General features: G+C 23.8%; 1 protein-coding gene across 1 annotated transcript; it reads right to left on the minus strand.

Moving 5' to 3' along the window:
* Positions 1-7895: 7895 nt before the first annotated feature.
* LOC105735352 (uncharacterized) lies at positions 7896-13728 on the minus strand (the record flags this gene model as incomplete). The annotated part of the gene is made up of 7 exons (XM_086914077.1): positions 7896-7922; positions 8374-8442; positions 8534-8786; positions 8873-9052; positions 9312-9556; positions 13088-13401; positions 13710-13728. Coding segments are annotated over 7 exons (1107 nt in total), but the record flags the coding sequence as incomplete, so codon positions are not given.
* Between the last annotated feature and the right edge of the window lie 12841 nt (positions 13729-26569).

Genomic DNA, 26569 nt, shown 5'->3' on the forward strand with positions numbered 1-26569 from the left:
ATTAAATCCATCTTTGAGTTATCGTGAAATTGAAAGATAATTAAAAATTAATTGGACGAATATTGTACGTATAAATTTGTATTGTAAGGACAAATTCCATGTATCACTTATCTTAAAGTTTAAAAGTTGACTAATAATGATTTTCATTGTCATATAGAATTTTGAGAATGGGTTTTTTATAACTTTTTTTAATTTTCTCAAAAATGTTACGTTCATGGATGAGAAAAAAAAATTTATATAAAAACTCCGATTACATTGTTCGATATGAAAGAATGTATCATAAATGAATATCATAAAATATTTCCTAACATGTTACAAAATCGAGACGATCACTATTGTATCATTTTCATAAATATCGAAATGTAAATGGACATTATTACATTATTACTTTTCATAAATAATTAATAAATAAATTATTATTAATTTTATTAATAATTATTATTAATTATTATTAATAATTATTATATTAATTTATTATTAACTTATTATTAATAAGCGAATGAAGTTTGCTTTACTACAATATTTACTTCAAAATATTTCCTACACTAATTATTTTTCGAAATACATAAGTTTTTACTTTTTTTTTAGAGAATTAAAAACTACATTGATTGATGCATAAAAAAAAAATATACGATTTTATTTAAAACATGAAAGTTGACCTTTATATATCCTTAACGCATTCAAAAAACTACAAAATTATAAAAAATTAATATTCAATATATGCATTGATAATATCAGTAGATGCATTTTTTGAAATCATTTAATGTCCATCAAAATATTCTCACTGCGAATAATAATAATGACATAATTTAAGATAGTAATATTAAATGAGGCATCTTGTATAAATTCCCATTTAAATTTAGATTTGATTCTAAATAATTCTAAATAGTTAATTCTAAATAATTAATATATAAAATAATATAAAATAATATATAGTTTATATAATTAATATAGATAATTTAGTTTAATATATAATATTATTATATCATTATTTTATGATATTGTGTGTGTATGTGTGTGTGTGTGTTTATATTATTTAATATAATAAGTGATTATTTTTTTCTTTGTAGTTCAATTAATTTTCATTTAATGAGTTTTAGATTTCTTTTTTTTTTGTATTTTAGACTTTGTTTTTTGTCTTTGTATTAACTATACTATATTATATTATACTTATTATATTTATGGTTTTGTTAACTGTTGTATTAAATGTTGTCGTTTTTTCATTTTATAAAAAACATGTTCATTTGAATATTCACAAAATAATAATATATTAATTAAAATGACGAATAATAGTTTGTAAATAAACAAAATATTTAATAACGATAAATGTACGATTCAAAATAATAGGGATTTAGTGGAATTAAATTGATATAAGAATCTGATAACTGGAATTATCTTGCTCTTGAATCAAAATTGTATGTTATAATCTGTTTCTATTTCCATAATAACACGAGAAAAAATATTAATTTATTTTTATTTTTATACATATAATAAAATTTCAATTTCGATAAAAAAAGAACTGTTTAATTCTTACATTAAATCCTTCAATTATTGTTTTGTTTTAGTATTGAGGTCTATTTTAAAATTGATTTTTAAAAATTTTTTTAATGTCAATGTATTTATCAACATCACATACACTATATATTAATTTATTATATAATATAATATAATATTTAATTTATATTTATAATAATAATAATTTATATTAGAATATAATATTATAATATAATATTTAGATCTATAGGTTAATTTATTTATAGATTTATAATTAATTTATAAATTAAATTTTTAATCTTCCGTCCAAAAAAACTGTATAATAATACATATACCGTTTTTTTTTTAAATTTGATTATTTTTATAATTTGATTGGTTTTATTCATTAATTTAATAATTTAATTAATTATTAAATTATTAGTTATTATTAATAATTGTTATTAATAATTAATAAGTAAATTATTTCTCATTACTTTATATGACTTTTTTTCAGAATGATAATAACATTTTTGTATATTTTACTAATATTAGTTATATTAATTAATTCCAATTTTTTATGTGGTGAAAAAATTGAATTAATTTTTCAATTTATTTAATTGATTTTCAATTAATGGAAAATAATCTAAAAAATCTTCTGTTAATAAAGTATCATAACATCATTTCTCAATATTTTTTAAATAAACAAAAAATATCTTTAATTGTTTTATTCTAATTTATTTTATCTATTACTATGAAATATTTCCAACATTATTGTAGCTATAACTGTATTTCTTTAACAATAAGAAATCGCTAATCAAATTATTCACTAGTATTATTATTAGTATTATTAAATAATAGCAGAACGGTAGACTTGAACTTTTAGAGGTAAATATGAGATAGATTTCAATTATTATCTAACTGTTCCATATAAAAAAAAATGTAATGTAATCAATGTATGTATGTAATCAATAATATCAATATTGATTGCAGATTGATAACTGATAGTATATTGTTTATATGTTGTTATCATACATAATATATAAAAATATTAAAAAGTGTCTAATTTTTTTTGTTAATTTTGTTTTCGCTGTTGGCTATCATTTCTTATTTTAAAATAAAGCAAATTTACAATTTTAAAAATATTGAGAAATTTTTTTGTATTTGAACGAAACAAATGAATATTGATAGTAATTTGGATAGAATAATGGCAAGAATAATCTTCGATTCTTGCAAATATTAAGATAACTAAAATATTATGGATTATTTATATAATCTTTAATTTCAATTTCCACTTTATTATAATGATACATGTTAGCCTCTTAAATTAAGATTGTATTATGTAGTAATATAATGATAATACGATTCTTTCACAAAATTTTGATGCAAATCATATTTTCAATATAAAGTTTATAACTTTCATGCTTATTAAAATCCAAAAATAAATATTTTTTGTTCGAATTATATTATTTAACATAATAAAAACTGAATTTTAGGAAATTATCAATATTTTTATTTATTTCTTAAAAAAATTATAATGCAATTATAAAATTTTATCGTTTAGTTCATATCATCTGTTTATTGTTGATTTGCTTTTTCTTCATCAGAATATTGTTAAATCATTTGACATTAATATAGAATAAGAATTAATAATAAGAATAAATAATTCGCAAATATAATGACTTTTTAAGGTAATACTTGAAAAAACATGAATTAATCTAGGAATATTCTTTTACGAGAATATGAAAAATAGATTTTTTTGTTATTTAGATGTATTAAGTTCAATGTGAGAATTTAGATATGATTAACTGAAATTATGCGATTTTAATTATATATAAAATATATTTATATGTTCTACTCAAAAATATTTTTATTGTTTTTATAAAAATGCTCGTAGATAAATACAAAACTTAGTTTTTTTTTTCTTTACGACAATTATATAAAATATTATAATTTCCAAGTTTGTGTAATTTTTTATGTTTATTTTTCCGCGACTATTTAATAAAAATTTGTTAAAGTAACTTACGACTTCATTATTATTAATTTTAAGTGATTTTCTAAATATATTATTGAATTCACTTTGAAATGTTTTATTATAATACAAATATAAAAACATAACATTTTATTTAAAAATATAAAATTCTTATATCTCCCCGTTTTCACATTATTAAAAAATTGTTGATATCACATTATATCTGTGAAACTTCGAAACCAAAAAAATTATTTAACTTTTTTTTTATTTTACTTTTAAAAGGCAAGTGATCGGATAGATTGTTTAAGCTCTATTCGTTTTATATTTATTTTATTTTACTCTATTTTAACAATTTATTTTGTGTAATTTTGAACATGATTTTAAGTATGATATAGTACTCATTACAAGAAATAAAAATATAAATTGCAAATATACAATTTTTTTGAAAAAATGTTATAATTTAGAAAATAAATATTAAAATTTTATAATTATCTGAATTTACTTTATTTATAGAATGCTTGTTTATGTACTTTCTTATAGGATGTTTAGAATTTTTTTATAAAATATATATTTATATGGTTTTTTGAATACTTAACACTTGAATACTTAATTATAGAATGATATCTTTACAAAACTTTAAAGTCTGTATCAAGTATTATATGTTATTTACAAAATTTCATCTGAATTTATGAAATATATTAAAAGTTGCTATGTTGAGAGCAATATTATACATTTTAATAATTGTAAGCAATTTCAAAATCATATGAAATCAAAATATCAGAGAATAAGTCAATCTCATAATTGAGGTATAAATAGAATACCTTCTATATATTTCTATAATCTTCTATAATCTTTATATCTTATATATTATTATATATTAAATATTATTGATACATATTATTGTGATATATAAATGCAATGTTACTTATTGGAATTGAAAAGCCTTTAATTATACAAATATCAACATATTCAAGCATTTTGATTAAATAATTATATTATTTATTGAATGTTAAATAAATTGCGACGAAACCCAAATATTTTAAGTATAACTTGATCTTCAAATTTTACAATTATAAAAAATTACATCAAAAATTAATACGATTTGAAGGTCAATTTTGAAAGTAATTTTTAGCAATATTTCATGAACTTAAAAAGTTTTCTCTTCTATCAATAGCATATATTTAATGCAGATTTTAAAATTTTGCAAACAGTTATTTTGTAAATAAATATTAAATAAAAAAAATCATTTTGTAAATATGTATTTTATGAAAATTTTATAAAAATGTATTTTATAAAAATATTATTCTACTAATAAACATTCTTTAAAAAAATTTTATAAAAAAACATATATATTTCTCTAAGACTTTTATTCATTACGTGATGTAATATAAAAATTGATTATAAAAATAATCAAACTGATGATAAAATTTATGATTACTTTTTTAACAAATCTTCACCAATAAAAACATCCAATGATAAATAATTTTTTATATATCTTATTAAACATTCATTTGATAATTTTTATTGCGTTACACAATAGGTATAGATCAGATAGCAAAATTAATATTGTTATTATCAAAATAATGTCAATCAGTAACATTAAATATTATATCGACAATGGTGATTTGACAGTGGCAACAAACATAATTCTATATCATCGTCTGACATGACATCATAACCAATACTGATGAGATTGCATATAAATGCATGTTGATACTTGATACTTAAATAAAATCTTCAAAAACACTTAAATAAAATATCGATTAAATAAAATAAAAAAATGGGAAATAAATTAAAAAAAGAAAAAAAGAAAAGAATAAATTATTTTCTTTAACTGTGATGATAGAATTGTTAAAATCTAATGAGATATAAAGAGATAGAGATATGTAAAAAGAAAAGAAGTATTTTTTTTTAAATAAAATTCCTTTAAAATATATTTCTATTATTATTTAATTAATTATTTAATTTATAATAAAGTTTTTTTTTATTTAATTTATAATAAAATTCAATATTATAACATAACCGATTATATAAATTTAACCGATTTTAAAATAAATATAACTATCTTATAGATTTATCGAGTAAGATATATGCAGAGAGTAAGATTTTTTTATGGAGTACAAAGTACAAATTCAATTGTATATTGTTTTGAAATAGAAAATTGTAAAAAATTAAATTGCAAAATATTGAACGTGGGTTTTAATAAAAAACTGTAATGTACTCTAAACAATGAAAATCAAGAAAACTAATAACTAATAATTTAAGATAAACTAAGATGAACACACTTTATGGAATATGGGATTCAACCGATGAATTATAACTTACGAGAAGAAAATTGAATCGATCGATGAGATATATGCATATTAATTTTGTTAAAAAAAATAATATTAAGACAATTTTTGAATTTGAAAGCTGAAAAAACTCTTAAACGTAACAAATAAGTTGTACAAACCATGAACAATGAGATGAATTCTTTGCGGCACCAGAATGGATCATTAATTGATTGCTCAAAGAATAGAAATGTTACTTATGCAAAATATATCAATACTTAAAATTAAAAAGATATAAAGCTAGATCTGTGATACACGAATTTAAAAAAACTTAAAGTAGATTATTATCAAATTCTCAATTATATTCATTATGATTTCATTAAAATAATTCTTACAGTTACAATATCTAAGAAAACGAAATTGCATCAATATGATATAAAAAGCATTCTGCAATTCTAATAAACTTAACAAAGTAATTTATATAAAACAATTTATGTTTAGAAACGCATCATGTTTGCAAACTAAATCATAGCGTATATGGACTATAAAATATAACAAACTTCAAAATATTGGATCAAATTTAACTTGAAAAAACCTGCAGATTCATGTGTCTTTACGAACTCAAACAAAAATTTGCAAGTTATTCTAATCATATATATTAATGATAATTGCAAGTAAAGTTAAAACTTTTGAAATTAATTTAATTAAAACTCAAATTTTGATCATCAAGATCAGTAAATCTAACTATTTTTCGGATATATAAAGAAATAACGTAGGAATGGTTCGATATTTTTATATCAAGAATTTTATAATCGAATTCTATTTAATATATAACAATTATAAAATCTATTTAATATATAACAAGTTTTGCATTAGTAATTTTAGTTAATAATAACAAACAATTATTATCAAGAAAAGGAAGAAAAAGCTATCAAAACTACCATATAATGAGTGAACATTATATTCTTATATTTTATTATCTATTATATATCTATTAAAACAAGATCTGATTTCATATTTGCAATAAATCATGCAGAATAATATATGCATCTTGTAAAAATTCATTGGAATATGCTAACGATTTCTCAAATATTTAAGGATATAAAAGGAGAAAATGTAATCAAGAAATGAGATCTTATGTATTTAGTAGTGAAAATTATACTGGAGAACTAGAAATCTAAAAATCTATAACTGAATTAAGTTGTATTATTTAAGTTGAATTAAGTTCTCAATTAATTGCATGATATTAAAAAATAAAAAACCACAATATTATCCATGATAAAAAAATATATATAAAATATTATATGTATATAAAGTGCTCTTTTTTTTTATAATAAAATTTCTTTAAAATATATATCTTTTTGTTATTTTTAAGATTTAATTTATTTAAAATATAACTATCAATAATATTTAAATTAAAAATAGTCACTAACATTTTTTTGATGATAAAGTGTTAAAATTGCTAACACAATATTTAACGGCAATTCATCAGAACCGGTATAGAATAAAGAGTACGAATATAAGTAGAAATATGAAGTCAAAATTTTAAGCACATATAGTTTTGACAAGAATTATATTTCAAATATTATGATGATTAAAAAAATTAAAAATTTTATAAAGCTTATAACATTTTTGCAATATATATTGTATATGGAATTCTTTAAATTCTTTCTCTTGATTTTTCTATCCTATACTTCTATCTTATATATCTTCTATTCTATTCATAATTATACCCCGTTTAATTAGCACGACAGCAATAATAAAAAATAATTTTCAATTGTTTACATATCATTACATATCATACACAAAACATCATAAATATAATATTGTATCGAAATAATCATAATGCACAAAAAGATGCTTAATACGAATCATATATTTTCTTTGGCTTGTTTTTGTTTTTGAATAAAACGAGAGAAAACATAAAATAAAATATTTTAAATCAAAAACAATCGACCGAATTATAAAATGATTGACCGAGTAATAATACTATTCTAAAGAACATTATTAATGTATAATCTTACTTTTGTTCTAAATATCTTTCCAAACGTATATAAAGATTCAGGATTTTTATAAACTTCTCACTTGTTTTCGGATCTATCTCTTTGCAACTGATTTTGAACAAAGAAATACAAAAATGCAATATAGTAATAGAGTAAGGAATATACTTATTTTAGGCAAAATTAGCTGTTACTCATTTTAGAACAATACTATTTCATAATAAGTTAAAATAAATATACATTTGTGTTATTATGCAATCAAGCAATTCATAAGTAAAATATTCAAATTGCCAATGAAAAAATGCACTATCGTACCAATATATCGTATAATCATACAAAATATTTGAACTATTCCCACTAAATGAATGCATTTCTATTAAAATACATATAATTGATACAAATAAGCAATGATTTTTACATAATTGAGCACAAGCATTTTTATATTACTTAAGATGTGATTTGCAATAACATAAATAGAAAAATAAACAAGCGCGTATATTAAATTTATTGATTTTAATACTTTTTTAATATTTTTTAATATTTTTAATAATTTTTAATATTTTTTAATATTTTTAATATTTTTAATAAAATTAAATCATAATAGATATATTGCATCATAATAGATTTAAATTTAATTATTATATGAATGTATAAATCTTACCTTTTCTTTAATGGAATTATCCAAATAGCAAATTTCTAATTCTCGAAGCAAATGTGCTGTTATTTTTACCTATAAAATATGATGATTACACATATATCTATATATTATGTAGTTTTTTATGTTAATTATATAATTTTATATTAGAAAATAATTTTCTTACCTCATGATAGAAATTATTACAATGATTATTTAAGAAAATAATTTTCGAAGAACATACAAAAATCCACAATAAAGGTAATAAATTACTTTTATTTGTCAACGAATCTGTCAATTTTAATTTTATAAGAGAGAAATATATATTATAAAGTGCATATGTTATTAATATAAAATTCATCGCTAAATTTAATAAAATTTGACAAGTATAAGCTTGGTTAAGTTCACGTGAAATTTTGAGAATCTCAAAATGGATATGCCTTTGATAAATAAATAGAAAAAAATAAATTAATAATGATAATAATAAACATTTTATATATTATTGTTATGAAATTATTAATTATACCTTGTAATTTGGAGAAAATGCTCGGTAAAATATTTTCTGTTATAATAATCCATTATAAGTATAAACTTACGTGCAATGTATGATTGTATTTTATACCTTATTTTAATGTCATTTATATTCGACAATTCGTATACTTCTTTTATAATCATGTTCATCTTATGTAACTTATCTATTAAAATACTTAACAAAAATTTAAAAATATAAAAAAATTTGTATAAAATAAATATTTAAGTTAAGAGTATAAAAATATTTATGAATTACATATTTAATTTTTTGTAAGAATTATAAAAATTTTTTCGATTTAATAATAGCAAGAAACTGAAAATTATCATATCTATTTTTATCATTTCGTTTATTGTTAGTTAATATCGTTGTATTTAGTTAACATTCAGTTTATGAATTATTTTTATTTATTTCTGTTATTTTTTATATAATTTACCTTACGAATGTAGCAAAAGTAAGAATCCCCAAATAAATAATTGTAATTGGTATATGCAATAGGAGATATGTATTTTCATATGTGAACCAATATATATTTAATCCAAAAAAGCCTATCATCACTATGCTCCATATGATTAATAATTGCGTGATAAAGAGAAAAATTTTCTTATAATTTTTCTCAACGCCAAATGATTCTAAAGTATTATCTATTTCTTCACATCTTGCAATAATTTTCTTCATACGCTATAACATAAAAAAAAAGTTGTAAGAATTGTAAAAATTTTTTTTTAGAAAAATAAAGAATATATATATAAATATACAAAAGAATAATGTAGAAATATTTACTTTTTTATTTTTATTTATTTACTTGTTATCTATTTTAATTTTATATTTCTTTTAATGTTTCAGAGTTGTTATTATTGATACAAATATTTTATTTTAAATATATATTGTCCCGTAAGCTTTTATAATGAAGCTTTTATTTTAGTTTGCACGATTGCTATTATGAAATGCTATTATATATAAATTATAATTTTTTTGAATCACATAGCATATAAATACAAATGTGTTTCGATAATGTATCTTTTTTAAAGTAATTTTGCGACATAAAATAAAGAAGAAATCGCTATGATATAATAAAATTATTTTAGAAATCAACAAATATAGATTTCAATAATTCCGATATTGCATCAATACAAAAGACTTTCAATATTATGTTGAATATTCATTATAATTATATAATTAAACATTTAGTCTTTTATCAAATAATTATCAAATAATCTTCTTGAATTATTGTTAATTTTCGGGATTATTGAAAATTTTATACTTATAAAAAAGGATTATTCATTACAATATTATTGTATTATAAACAAAGTTTCTTCTAAACTTTAAAAATAACATATATTATGTAATCGAAATTGTTGCTTTATTCTGCGAACAACTTATTTAATAGTTCGTATCGACTATTCGTTATGTTTATATTATTGTTTAGAAGTGTTTAATGAATTATATAATATTGCGCAAAAATACAATATCACAAATATGAGCACATCTCGTTCGAGAATATATAATTAATAACTAATAACACTAACAATAAATAAATATGAATAAACTCCAACAAAAAAGTAGTTATTATTATATTTTTATTATAGTTATATTAGAGCATAAAAATAATAGAAAAGAAATAATAAGAAAAGAAATAAAAGAATAATAGAAAAAAAGAAAAAAATAACGAAAAAAGGTTAAGACTACAATGGAAGACCGAATAAAGACCACCTATATGCATTATTTATCTTACATTAAATAAAAGCAAAACTTTTTCACATAACAAATCACATAATATAAAACAATTCAGAAAAAATCAAATAATCAATTGCATTTGAATAAGATAATTTGAATAATTCTACATATTTATCTCTGAGTAGAAGATAGAATCAGCTTCAAGATAAGAAGCATGTCAATTACATTAAATCATTTTTCTATCTATAATATGAACATTATATAATACATTAAAATTTTTCATCAAAAATAATTTAGAAAATATAAAATCATATTAAAGTTTCTAAAGAAAACCAAGTATTCAGAATATTAAAATATAACTCCTATAAATAAATTTCTTAAATTTCTTAAAAAATAATAATCTTTATTATTAATGTAATTTTAAATTTCAAAGAAAAAAAAGAACTTATCTAAGAAAAAAAAAATTGTAATTAAAATTCAAAATTTTCTATAAATTATATAAATTAAGTTTTTCTATTTTTCTCAATTTTTTATTAATCAGAATTTTTAACGAAATTTTCATAATTTGAGAATCTTAGCTATTTTTTTTTAAAATTCAAATTATCCATTGTATATATATATATATATATATATATATATATATATATATATATATATTATATATATATATATATTTTACATAATTAAATAAAACAACATGATTTAATAAAATAATTTAAAAAACAGCGAAACTTTCACATTTTTTCTGTATATTCATCATGTATCGATATTCGTCAAATTCACTATTTATTTTCTAGGACGAAATATTTCAATATTTATTTACAAAATTAATATTTATCACCAAAAATTTTTATTGTTTATTTCACTTTCTGCCATCAATAAAAGCGAATAAATTTTTAGAAATAAATTTTTATTTAAATTTTTATTTTTAACTCGATTTGATTTGCTGAAAACTAATTTTTTTTCATTTTTGTTTTTTTATAGAAAAAATTAATTCTATATTCAAAAATGGATCAATATAAAATAATGATTCTATTCATCCTATTATATTATCCTATATATATTAATAATTTGCAATCAATTTTGTCGAAATATACATATTAGTTTTTTCTATTCTTTTGTTTATTTTAAAATTAGAACAAACATTCATGGGAAATTTAAATGGTAAAATTTAAATTGAACGATATTAATTATAGAAAAATATGTTTTCAAAAAACTTATATTGGATTCATTTTATAAATATCTTTTCTTACGTTATTCTGAATTAATTTTTAATAACTATTTGACACTTCTAATTTTTATTCATCTTTATTTCTCTTTTTACACGACTTATGATTTCATATTATTTATCGTTCAATTAAAGTCTTATGTTTTTAAAGTTTTATTAATAAAATTATTGATGGTTTATATTATTTCAGTATATTTTTAATAAAATTAATTTATTTTTCGCCAGCGCTGGGAGACCACTTATAATAAATTTACTAGTCTTACTAAATATAATCATTTTGCCTTATTTGTTTGACGTAACCGAAGCAGCGTCATTCCAAATTCATTTTTTTAAAATTTATTTTTATTGATTTTTATTTTCATTACAAATTGAATATTGAAATTAAAAATAAAATTTGATTTTTAATTATAATAATTTAATTTTATTTTTTCATATTTATTTATTTTTTTTTAATTGAATATTTATTGCTTTTCTTTTTATACTTTTTATAAAAAAAGTTTATAAGATTAAAAACAAAACAGAGATTAATTTCATAAATTAAAGTTATAATGAAACATACAAAAGTGATAATTAATAATTACAAAAAAAATTTTCCAATATATTTGTTCAATCAGGTTTGAATTTTTTTATTATTAACATATAAAATAAAAATAATTGAATTTAATTTTTTCGAAATTTTTTTTCGATTTTTTGTAAATACGTAATAACATATAGATGTGAGATTCTATGAGATTCCTTATAATAATTTTTTAAGTTTCAACATCTATAATTAAGGATAAAAAATTCAAATATGCAGAATTTTGTTAATAATGCAAACTAAAAAGATTTTTGAGGAATACTATGTTTTATTTAAAATTAATAAAAATGCGAAAAATACTTCATTATCAATTTTCGATAAGCAAACATTGAGAATCATTCATATATTTGTATGTCATATTATTGTTATTAAATATTTTAAGTCTTAAATTATTAAATTATATTATATTATATTAATATTGCTTTTCATTTCATCATCAAAATAGCTTAATTTTGAAAAAGTAGATAGATATTAATTATTTTATTTTTGCTAGACTATAAAATATTGTTTATTACTAATTATAAAATAAAAATTTCTTATTAGTTAAAATATTATATTTTTTTATTCGATTAATTATTCTGATTCAAATGTGTTAATGTAATTGATGATATAAATATTAAAAATAGCTATATATATTAACTAGAAATAAATATTTTCTTATAGTATTTATATTTCATTTAACAATCTTATAATTTCTTTATTCTATTATTATAGTTTTAGAAATACTTACTTTTGTATTCATGATTCCAAGAACTATAAAAATCATAAGAATTATGACAGCCATGGATAAATAGAATTTAAAACTGATCACTGCGTATAGAAACCAATCGTAATCTTTTCTCAGTATTTTATAAAGATGGATAACATATAGAATGATGCATATGCCGGCATATATTATTTTACAGCTATATCGTAAACTTTCTTTTGATTCAAATATATATAAACTAAATATCTCATTGATTCCAATGAGAAATATTAGTGAAGCATATTGAGTTTTTGGTGTCCATGTTAATATTTTTGTTTTAATTCCATGAATTATTATGTCTAAAAGCACAATATATGTTAGAATTATGATAAATTATACAAATAATAATTTCAAATAAAATGCGACAAATATTTAAAAATAAAGAAATGTATCTACAAATTTAATGTAAATAATATTATTCTTTCCTAAATTGTATATAAATTATGATATATCTCTATAAATCAATATTGAAATAAAAAATAAAATTTTAAATAAAATAAATGAATGTTTAAATAATCATTAATGGTTCATTTCAATAAGAATCATTTCTCATTATTATCGAAAAAATTATTTCATTACATAAGAATATCATAATATATTTGCTTACCTTTCATATTCTTCTTAATTTTATTTGTATAAATAATTATATTAATTTATTTATTCTAATTTTTATGTTTTTATTTAATTTTTATTTTTTTATTTTTCTATGTTCTTTTCTAAATTCTTATATTATTGTAAATTATAAAATGAAAGAAAAAATAAGACTAATCTAATTTGAAAATAATCATCATATTATCTGGAACAGCAATATGCATTTATAATTATATTTTCAACATAATTTTTTTTTAAGATAATTAATCGAAGATAACATGGTATTCATTTATTGATAAAAATATGAATTAAAATGGAAAATATAATTTTTCTTATGAAAATATTACATATATATGTAGCATATAATATATAATAATAACTTCAATTTAATTTTCTTTCAAATAACAATTCTATGCGTTTTCTACATTATGAACGGTTAATGAAAGTTAGAATATTTTCTATTGGAAGTTTCTCATTAAATATTACGTACTATTTGTGATAAGATCTTAATATATCAACTCTTTTTTATCGAGTCTCCTTTTTATCTCCATTAATAATAAATAAAATACGTATAATATATATGTAAAATCATATATGTAAATTGGAACTAATTGGAAATATTTTTACCAAATAAAATAATAACGATAATAATAACGATAATAATAATAATAATAATAATAATAATAATAATAATAATAATAATAATAATTATTATTATTATTATTATTATTATTATTATATTATTATTATTATAATTATAATTATAATAATGGTAATAAAAATAGTAATGATAATGATAATAACAATAATAATAATAATGATAATAATAATAATAAATGATATTATTAATACATAAAATTATATATTGTATAATAATATAATATAATTTTAATATAATATATAATTTAGAAATGAAAAATATATCCAGATCTGTCTAACTTTATTATTATTATTTCTTTAATCTAATCATAATAATTGATAATCTTACTTCTTTTCATTAAGGAATTGTACGAATTTTGCTCTTAACTAATTCTATGAACAAATTAACTATTACATGCATGATTGGTGAAACAAAATATATGAAATATATGAGCGGCAAAGCGATCAAAGAAGTATATATTATAATATATATTATAATGCTAGTAGCGAGCTTGATATTCCAAAGCAAAATTTTTTAAAAATATAAAAAGTTATTTTTTTACGGATCTTCTGAACCAAAAAAAAACATGAATCGCAGTTGACTCGTGGATTAAATCAATTAAACAATTTGAATATTAGCGATAAAATGTAAGTACTTCATATTGGAAGTTGATATTTTTTCTTTCTATTATATATATATATTACTTATAAAAACAATTCTCTACATATTCTTTACAAATTCATAAAAACTGCACTTATTTAGTGACGCTTTTTTTTATTAACATAATATACGATATTTTTTTTTTATGATTTATTCTTAACTTTTATGGTTTTTATTCTATGTGTATCTAAATCTAAATCTAAATTTTTATGACGAATAATAATATTGTATTTATAATATTTGATTTGTAATATTTCATTTGATGCATAATAAACAGTTGTTTTCTTTCGTTCGTGATATATCAACCAAAACTTAATGATGTATACATATAAAAATAATAATAATTTATAATAAAAAATAGCTTATGTATTTTTTTTATATTTATTTATTTTCTTGAAATTAAAATTCGAAGAGTGCTCATTTAAACAAAAATTTGCCATTTTTTCGATCATTTTTTTTTTTAAAATATAATAAAATGCTATATTGATTAATGGCAATTTCATCTTTTATATTTATTATGATCAATTATATTATATAGGATATTCATAAAAATATAGAATTTTAGACATCAAAACGATAAAAAGAAATATATATTATATCATATATATTATATGTGTAATAAAGCTTAATTAACGAATTATAAACATGTTAGATTAAATAGAGTGAAATGGCGAGTGAAGAGCAAAAATGCTGAAGTAAATGAGAGATAATATTGCAATATTGCTTGTGTAACGGAGTCCCTTAATGAAACTAAATACACTGATATTTTTTTACATACAAATTACTATTTCTAATTTTAGTATAACATATAACATACATATTATATAATTCTTTATTTAACAAAAACTCAAATATATTTCAGTAAAGATCTTATCCAGAATATTAACATTATATATTATTTTATTTAAATCCATTGATAAGTCAAACATTTTATTTAAATATGTTAAATAATTATATGACACTCAACGAGACGTTTGAAACATTATTGAAATTCATAGGATCATGAAATAAATCAGAATACTCCCATAAAATTTTAATTTAGAAAGATTGAATGTTTGTTTTTTACACACAATTTACTTATCACATATACAAAAAAATCAGTAATAATATTTAAATTAAAAAGAATTCTACAGTTTAATGCATTAATTGAAAAATTTTATCTCTATCTTATTTGAATTCAATGTTTTCTATTTCGATATGAAATAACAAAATAATAATAATAATAATAATAATATTCAAAATTCAATATCTATATCTATATTAATGTATACTATTAATTTATATTATATTAATATGCAGTATCTAGATCAATTATTATTTCTTTCTGCGTAAAAATAAAAAATATTGAATACAAGTGAAATAAAGATAAAAATTCACCATGAAAATTTGATTTGATTTGTGATTATTAAACAAAAAAAAAAAAAATATTCTAAAATTCAAATTGATTCAAATATAATTAGTACTTTAAACTTTCTTATACATATGAAAATAATTAAAAAAGCTATTATGTGTATAAAAATACATTCAACCTTTTTTTTAATTCGAAATCTTATTTTCGACACAGATAGAATGTAATGCAATGATTCATTTATAATTTTTTTATTTTCAATAAAATATTGTGTAATCATCATACAACATTGAATATCATGAAATTTGCTATAATTTGTCTGAAATAAGTTAAATAACAAATTATGTAAATTTCAATTTGCACGATTAAAAGAGATAAATTTTTTTTAACAATATAAAAATGTTGTATAATTATATTATACGATATTTACGTATATTATATATTATACTGAAATTTAGAAATAGTCATTTATGTATAAAACAATATCAATATATTTATTTTCATTAACTTTTTCGCTATGGACTTCTCCAGCGCAGCATTTCTGTTGAATGAGTCATCGTACGATGCTTGAGAAAAATTGACCGCGTTTACGCCTCACAATTCGAGTTGTTTTGACGATGTTTATTGAAAGAAGAAATTGATGATAAAAACGAAATATTGATGCTACATTTCCAGAGAAAGATACTTGATGTGCAATAATTCCCATCACTCGTTATATCGCGGCATCTTATGCAGAATGACTATAGTTGTAGCGAAACGGTTAAGAAAGTCCATATATAAACAATAGTTCAATATTGCCGCACTTTCAGCTGAGCACTGTCCTACTTTCGCTATCTTATTCTAATATAAATTTAATACCTTTGCTAAATTTTTTTATACATATGTATATGTTTATAAACTTTTTTGGTATCTAGAATCCATCTTTTAAAAGTATCCCATATTTTTATGAACATCCTGTATATTTTTCAATTTTATAATTGTTTATTTCATTTCAAAATTATAAGTTGTAAAAAATCATTATTAAATTTTTATGATTATTTTATGTTTATAATATTTTTTTACGATTTCTTTTAGACGATTTATCATTTCGTTTAATTTAAATTTCTGATTTCTCAAAATCTCCAATTTATTTACATTATACCACATACATATTTTACAAATATATAAAATAAAACTTTTGTAATTTTTATACTATTATAAAAATTATCCAATATTGTGTCATAAAGCTAGATTGAATTTAAAAAAAATATATTATATTATTTAAACTTTGGATGCTCCAATATAAATTTTGAAATTTATAATATATTTTATTTCCTATTTACACAACATTCTTATAAGAATCCTGTACTTATAAATTTTCTATGATAATTACAAACTTTGCAATTTTTCCATGGAATTATATTTTCATCAATAAATAAATTTTGCCTAATTTATAAATAGTCTGAAATTTATATAAAATAATTAGTTCTTGAATTTTAAGCAAATTTGAGCAATCTTTTTGTACCAAATATTTCTTCCTCAAAATTAAAAAAATAAAAATAAATAAATAGAATCTGTTTTGATTCATTATATTAATAAAGAATTAGATTTTTTTATATTATAATATCTATTAAATTTTTGCATATGATTTGAAGTATGTTGTCGTCCATGAAAAATGATATATTATTTTGACAATGAACATTTATTTTTAATGTGCTAAAAAATTCATTTGTTACTACAGAATTTTTCAAACCATTCATTTTCGCTTCTATCGGTATTATCTAAAATAATTTGGAAACTATTACATATTTTCGTTTTAATTCGCATGAAATATTATTTTTATTATTATCTTTATTATATTTACTGATGGTATAAACTTTTTTTATATTTTATTATATTTCGTTTCTATTTTAAAACGTCACGATAACAATAGTAGTACTGTTACTAGATTAGATGGTTGCAAATAGAGTATTGTATAGTGACATCTTCAAAAAACCTACTTTATCGACATACATCTTTCCTATAAAAAATAGTTTGTTATTATAAGAAATATAAATAATAAAATCATGAAAAATGTGAACGAATTCCTTTCTTTCTTCTATCTGAACGATTACAATTGATGACTTCGATGTTTTTTTTGGTTTTTCAACAATTAAAGAGGAAAGTTGCAACACAGTTTTCAATAAAGCAAGAAAAAACTGTATACACGTGACACGTAAGGGAAACAAATAAATATTATTTACATTACAGCAAAGATCATCCGAAAACGAATTGACAGATATTTTATTAACAATTTTTAATTCAAAATGTAAGCTAATAGAATTTAATGTCTATATATGCCACAAATATATTCATTAAATACATCTACTACAATTCATTAAATACATTTACTCTACTTTTGTTGTTTCATTGTAATATAATATGATATAATATAATATCACGTTTATAATTATTTAATGAATTTGAAATGCTATGTCGTCAATATAAACTAGAAAGTAATGCAACATTCATAGTTTTGATATATATGAAATTAATGATAAATTTTCCGTAAATAAAAATTTTGATTAATATTATGATTTTTTCTATTAATTTTTTCTATTAATGATTTTTATAAATCTTTTCTATTTTGATTTATAGTTTTTACTAAATATATTTTCTAATAAATTCTTTATAATTGAAATGTTAATTTGTTATAAAAAAATTATTTGCTAATAATACATGTGATTGTTTCATATTGTTGCGAGCGTTCTCGCGGACTATCAACAGAGGATCGTTCGGGAAGGTCTCGGCTAAGGTCTTTCCCGTTTCTACGGCAGCGCGACGTTGGTAGACCTAAATAAAAATTATAACCGTCAACAAAAACTGTATCAAGGCCACTGATGGAACAAAAATACCCGTAGCTCTTTGTTTAGGTTTATCAGAACGTTCATTGCGTGCCATTCAAGTTTGTGTACAAGACGCTTGCCAGCCCGTCCTTGATCCGTATCGCAAATCAAGTGATGGTGATGTTATTTGTCACCGATTGTCTAATTATTCTAATTATTCCCCACTCATAATTAAAACTTCCAATTAGCCAGAAAGAGAGTCGACTTAAGTCACTTTCTTCCTGGCTAATCGTCACTACCGCACAAACTCTTGTGCAGAGCAGTCGTAGTCAATTTATAATCAAAGGAAATCGTGCTTCGGCTGTCGGACACAATACTTAGTACGTGAGACAGAACTCTCTTATAATACATTGCCCACTGTCGAACTAGTCAACGCGATTACATTAGAACAGCTCCGGCGATAACACATAATTCATCAATTATTTTATAACTCATTATCTTTTGTCAATTTTGTCTTTATAGCAGCATTATTTACATTTCTTAAATATCAAAATACAAATGAAATGTTTTAGCAATAAATATTCATTGCTATATAATAAATATTGTATAATACATAATTTTATTCTATATTTTCTCATTTATTTTCTTTGTAAATAAATTTTAAAATAATAGCTTCCCTAAATTTTATTAATTAATCATCTATTGTATATTTATTCGAAATATAACATTGAATATATTTCGCCGACATCTGGCAAAAGTGTAGTCTTAACAAATGCCAAGCGCCGGTTAATGGAGACTACAAAATCGGAGATCGAGGTTGGAATGTGATTTGAAATTGCCATTTCATTTAAATCTTGTTTAATCGAATGAATACGATCTGCGCTTGGAGTATCGACTAAGGCCGATTCCTGATATCGCGATGCAATAAGGAAGCAATAAGGAAATCGAAGTCATCGCCTCCATCTCTAAGGAACTGCAGAGGACATATGTGAGACAATTTCATATGGCCTCTACCTTCGAGCCTGGACAGAAGTAGTCAAAAGAACGATTCATATCAATCCTGCTACAGAACTGGAGTGCAAATGCGGATCTGAAGTCCCAAATAGAAAATCTCAAACACGAATTTGAAACTCTGAGAATGCAAAGTTCAGTTGCGAAAAAGGATCGAAAGATCGTAAAAAAATGATCTACACTTCTGCGGCCGCGGACCACAATTTCGAAATCATCAATACAAAAAAGAGCACGGCTTCCTTATGCTCGCCATAAATGAGCTCATAGATAGATTGCAGACTTTAAAAAAAATCTCATCTGGATAATGAGTAACAATTTCGCAATCGTCAGACGATGTTGGGAATAAAGAAATAGCGGGAGTTACAAACTCCTTTACGAGATGAAGAGATCCATCCGCCGAGTGCAAGTGGCAAACTCGCTCAGGAGGAAATCTAAAGTTAGATAGGAAAGAAAGAAGAAAAATTAAAGCCAATAGAAAATCTCCAAAGAGTCTAAGAAGGAACGTGGTATGATGATGGCCAATGAGGCCTACAAAAATCAATAAAGAACAAGAAAAAAGAGGAAAAGAAAAAATTGAGAAGGACGTCACAAACTGAGACTGTCACAATAACATGGAATAAGACAAAAATATGTCTTACATCCAGATTTTTATTCTGGCCAGATTGAAAATAAATCTGGGTAAGATCGGTGTAAATGAAATCCCAAAAAGGATGGTGGCCGACAGATTAATACTCGAAATCTCCGATCCGGAAAGTGTCGCTAAGACAGATGCGTTGAGTCATCTTAGTGGTATTCCGATGTAAGGATGGCGAAGTTTGTCAAAACTTCACTTGTTGGACATCGATGATGCCATTATGATCTCGGATGTAATATCAGCCATGGTAGCTATACCGAGTTATAAATGGGCTCCGTTCATTGAAAGAAAACTGGACACGATTTGGATCTATAGCTGCTATAAAGAAAATCGCGGCGGCGAGAAAAAGAATTAAAATAGGAATCTCAGTGAAAGTGGAAATATTACAATGATGGCAACTCCAATGCTATTGCTGTTTAGAGAGAAGTTGTTGTAAATTGCAACAATAGTATCGCAACAGTAGCGATTGCTGTTATAATTGCAAGCGAATGTTCTATCCCCATCCATTGCCTCGTAACAAGGAGGCAGGCCGCGCACAGAATCGGATCCGGGGCATGTAACAACTCTTCAAAGAGAATTAAAAAGAGAGAGAGAGAGAGAGAGAGGAATCTGGAGGAAGAGAACAATCAGAACATCCAGTGAAACAACGAGAAAAAAAAAGAAAAAAATGGCGATAGAGTAAGAAGAGGACGGGCCACACTCCTCCGATCCCAATGAGTGACTCGGCTCAAACGAAGGCTATGAATGTAAACTATCCGAGTCATGATAATATAGGCTACTATCAACCTGAACCATATTCGCCGAGCTCAAGACCTACTCTTGTAGAGCCTAGCACAGTTGGTCGTGGCTGTGGAGCTATACGTCGTTCCCAGCAATCTCGGCTAGTTTGAAGGCCGAGATGACTCCGTGATTTGCGTGGCGGAACAGCCCAGCAGCCCATTCTCGCTGCTGGAAAGGATAAAGATGGGTAAGGATAGCAATACGATTGAGCTTCGTCATGATTGTGATGTATGAGCTTCTGAGATAAAGCTTTGTGATATTTTTGGACCGATTGCGAATAGTTATAATCCACAACGGAATCGATCCATTGCTGTTGCTAGGGGACTTCTTTTTCATAGCAAATCCAATGTGGAATTCCTAGGCAACAGATACGAGGATTTTTACGAACTGGACGATAAGCATGGACTTCAGATTACTAAACCGGGGATCTACGAGCACATGCATGAGGTACTAGAGAAAATCAATAGTCGATCTCTTATAAGCGAGTTCTACTACGCACTGTATCTCTGGATGGAGAATGATGGAAGAGGTGAAGACGCTATCCAACCATTTATACATAATCATGAGCGCCTCCACCACCCAAACGCCTCGCTCGGTGCGTTCGTTTTGATAAATGCTTAAGTATATGGACAAGAACATCCTGAGGGCCATGGTCCTCACCGAATATTAGCGAGGAGGAGGTCGGAGACATCATAAAGGACAAAGATATTTGGTTCTGGGCATGACAATGGCCATGATAATAGACTAAAGGCTCTTTCAGATGGGCCCAATACTGTAATCGAGTGATATTGCCAAAATATGCAAGAAATGCGCAATCACCCGACGCCGATACATGAGGGAAAAGGAAAGTCACCAGGCGAGGACTGAACAACTGTACAGCACTACCGCGAAAAAGTAATGGTGCTCAAGAACGCCATCAGACTCGTAGGAGCGGCTTTGTAAATTCCTTATAGGCAAATTAAGGCATTGGGCTCCTTCCATAACAGAATCCCTAGATTCCCATGTCCTCGAGATCATTTTATCCCTCTAATATGATTACTCACGGGAATGGGATGACAGCGAACTCATAGCGGATTCCGTCACCTAGTTTGCCGATATGAGGATCATGGAAAAAGAGATGATCGGGATTGTCAAACGCCTCGCGACCTGGAATTCGAAGGGCGCCGGTTCCCTCTAGTCAAGCTTAGATTCTGGTGCTCCGTGTCCTTGAATTGAGGCTAGCCAGGCTCTTTAACATCTATTTGAGGTCCCAAGTCTCTGGAAAGTCTGTGGTCGAATGGTTCTATTTCCTAAGGAAGGAAAGCCAACGGGCGAATCATCCGCGTACCGGCCAATACGTCTGCTGAACGAGACGGAGAAGTTATTGCTCGCTGCCTTTCTAGTCACTTGTCTCAGATTGCAGTTGGCAGATTGCCAGTTCGGTTTTAGAGGGAATCCACGATCCACGATCCAAAGCTATACAATAAGTGAGGGCTTTTTCAGATTTAGTCATTTCCCACGTCAAACTGGCGTTGGCAGTATCGTTAAATATCATCAACGTCTTTAATTTCCTGCCATGGACAGCTATAAGGCAAGCCTTCGTATATTATCATGTGCCTCCTACACACCGACATCGTCAGAAGGATGAATCGCGGCCTCCCGCGGAAGTGCTGGGATCTTTGCTATAAGATATTACTTACAATACGATTTTGCGTGTTCCCTTGCCTACCGGTGTAACGATCGTTTGGGTATAATGATCACATGTGGACGATATGTTCGTCCTCGATGGCGAGAACATCGAGAAAACTATTCGCCTCGCAATCGTTCTTTGCCGCTTATTGCCAAATATAGGGAGATCCGAGGATTCCTTATTCACCGTCTATACGTGAGAGCGGAGCATGGTTTTATACGATGTCTTCCTATGGACGGTCGACCTGGTGGCGAGCCACTGAAAAATCGACAATCACAGCAAATTTAGAGTCGGTTCGCCGTCAGAGGGACGAATCGTACGATTTCCTACGTGACGATATTGGTTGGGCTGTTGACCTTTCACTTTTTGGGAAGGTTATGACTTGGTGTGAGCTTTCCGTCGGAGCGGCATCGATCCCGAGAGCTTACGGATTAGCAGAACCTGACGCATGGCGAGAGCGAAGTGGGGAGACGAGCTCCGCAATTGCTTCTCTTAATGCATCATTGTTGGGGCGGTTTTACCAGTTCAGAATGAGTGGTTCGACCGCAGCCACGACTCACTTTCCAAATAACACAGATGCTAACAGATGCTAAAGTCACAGTTGCTTCAGTTCTTACTTATGTCGTTCTTGACTCGAGCATATATGGAATATCCTAAATTTTAAGAATTTTAAAAAGCCTAAAAAGAATTATATAATGCTGTAGTCGTTACTAGAGATATTCCAATAACTTTGGAATAACACCTCGTAAAAGTCAATATGATGATCAATCAATTATTCACAATATTATCAAAAAGTAACATTTATGATGTCAATATACGATAATAAAGGGATAATATTTATTTTTAAAAACATTAAATATATATAACACATATATTAAAAATACATACTTGATATGCATTATATATAGTAAAAACACACGAGGCAAATACACATAAGATACACATAAAGTAAAAATCCGATTTTTTTGTAGTATATCTTCAATAATTAACTTTTCATTTTAATTGCTATAAAAAAAATTATATTATATTATCGGCTCTAAGATTTTCCTCTATAAAGATATTGGAATACAAATTCCCAAAATATTTTTTAAAGTTAATAATATCGTTCAAATTTGTAAAATTTCAAACGGAAAAAAATAATTTTAATTTTTCACTCTATTCTACACCAAGAAACTTGGAAAAACTAAAATCAAAATATGTGTATAAGTAAAGTGAAGATTTCATGCTATAAAATAAGTCCAGACAGATAATCGTACAATTTTTTTTAATCTTATAAAGTAATATAAAGTATATAAATAAAATTAGATCTGATATTGATGTTGAAAAAATATTCGAAAATACCATGTATATAGCTTTATCTACAGCTTTATTTACTTTTTGGTTTGTCAGAATTCTTTTGTAATATTTATAAACATTGAATATATGTTATAATTGCTAATGATCAGTTTCATAATAATTTTGAGTCTTTTTATACAAATTTGTAAAAATAAAAATGTTATATATATATCTTGATTTAAATAGACAATCATTCGTACAATGATGTAGATACGATTCAATCGTAATGATATTTAAAAAAAAGGAAAACTTCATTATGCATTCACATGAAGTCATTGCATAATTTGCAATATTTGCATTATACGTCATTATAAACATAATCATACAATTTTAATTTACTTACCTATTACTTATAATCCCTAGATGGATCATTTATGCAAAGATTGCAAATATATATACTTCGACAGTCATCAACCGTAAATTTGTAAGAGAGACATAAGTCTATTTTAATATTTTATTTAATAAGTCTGTTCGAATTAAAGCATTCGAATCCAGTGGAGTGCATTTTATTTTCGAATTACTATTGAAAGTGTTGTAGTTAACTCTTCGAAATTTGGATGTGAAATCTCTGCTCTGCGCTACTTGGAGTTTGGCTGAAAATCTGCAAATCGGATAACATTTTGAGAAAGAGAACGAGATGGTATAAGCAAAAAACGAGAATTTCGGAAAAAGATTCGAGATTCGAACCATCATTAAAATCACACACAGAATTTCAGAGTATTGTAGCAAATATAAGATGGAAGACTACAATGATATTTGAAGAGTATTTTGGAGAAACTTTAAGAATCGCAAGATTAAGAAATACAATAATGATTAACAATAAATCGGGAGGGAAATAAGTGTATAAGATTGTGATAATTTAGATTAGACTAGATGATATTTTAATGTAATTATAATACGTCTTTTTTTAATAAACGTTTCGATGTAATTAAATAAATGTTTTAGTCCATGGTTAGTTCATTGATGCTGACGTATTGAAAGACTTGATGAAGATTATACGATATTATAATGATGCAAAATATAAATATTACGAATTTTACAATGACTGACTAGTGACTTTTTATATTAACACATCGTAGTAGCTCTTACTTTTTTCTTTAATATAACTACAATTGAATCACGAATTATACCGGCATGGTTATAAGAACGATTATTCGAAATCGATGAAACGAACAACGAGTTCTTTGGTGTAAACATAAATAACATGTTCTCGGAATATAGGATGTAACAACAAAATATGAGCGACACGTAGAAGGGTTATTTTAACTTCTTTTGTTGCACGTTCATCTGCTAATTTGTAATGACGAAATTCTCGAGTTAACGATAAACGAACTGTAGGTACCATTTGAAACAAATAAATGATTTAACTTCTAAATTGTGATATATCCATCATGATAGTAATTTGTAAGTCTCTGATGATTCTATAACGCCAATATTTCTTCGCTAAGTGAAGTCCAAACATTTGTAATTGAAGCAATTTTTCTAATTCATGGTAACATTCGAAAATAATTTTGGTTTAATCATTCGCAGATTTGGTTTGGAAGTTGTGCTTCGCAAAACTAATACTCTTTGGTTTTATATGGGAAGATCCCGTTCTTTTAGTTCACTAGTCGTTCTGTCTATTGGCAAAAAGTTTGTCCAAATTGGATACAGTTCTGTTTCTTCCTGGACAGCGTCTCGTGTTTCGAATTTTATTGCGATCGTCTTGCGATCATAATAATAATAATAATAGTAATAATAATAATAATAATAATAATTAAAATAAATAAAAATAATTCTTGTATCTGAAAACTACATTTTTAGAAAAAAATTCCATTTTTCGAACTAAAATTCTACGTTGCACGTGAAGATTAAGCTAGAAAATGAAATTCTTGTCGTTTAAGAATAGACATATAGTTATAATAGTAATTTTCTTTATCTAAAAACCATAATTTTGATAAAAATCGATTATACTAGTCAAAAATTGGTGTAAATCGATATAAAATATTAATAACG

Source organism: Apis florea, unplaced genomic scaffold, assembly GCF_048593485.1.
Source record: "Apis florea isolate Af1SG1 unplaced genomic scaffold, ASM4859348v1 contig_3571_pilon, whole genome shotgun sequence".
NCBI lineage: Eukaryota > Metazoa > Arthropoda > Insecta > Hymenoptera > Apidae > Apis > Apis florea.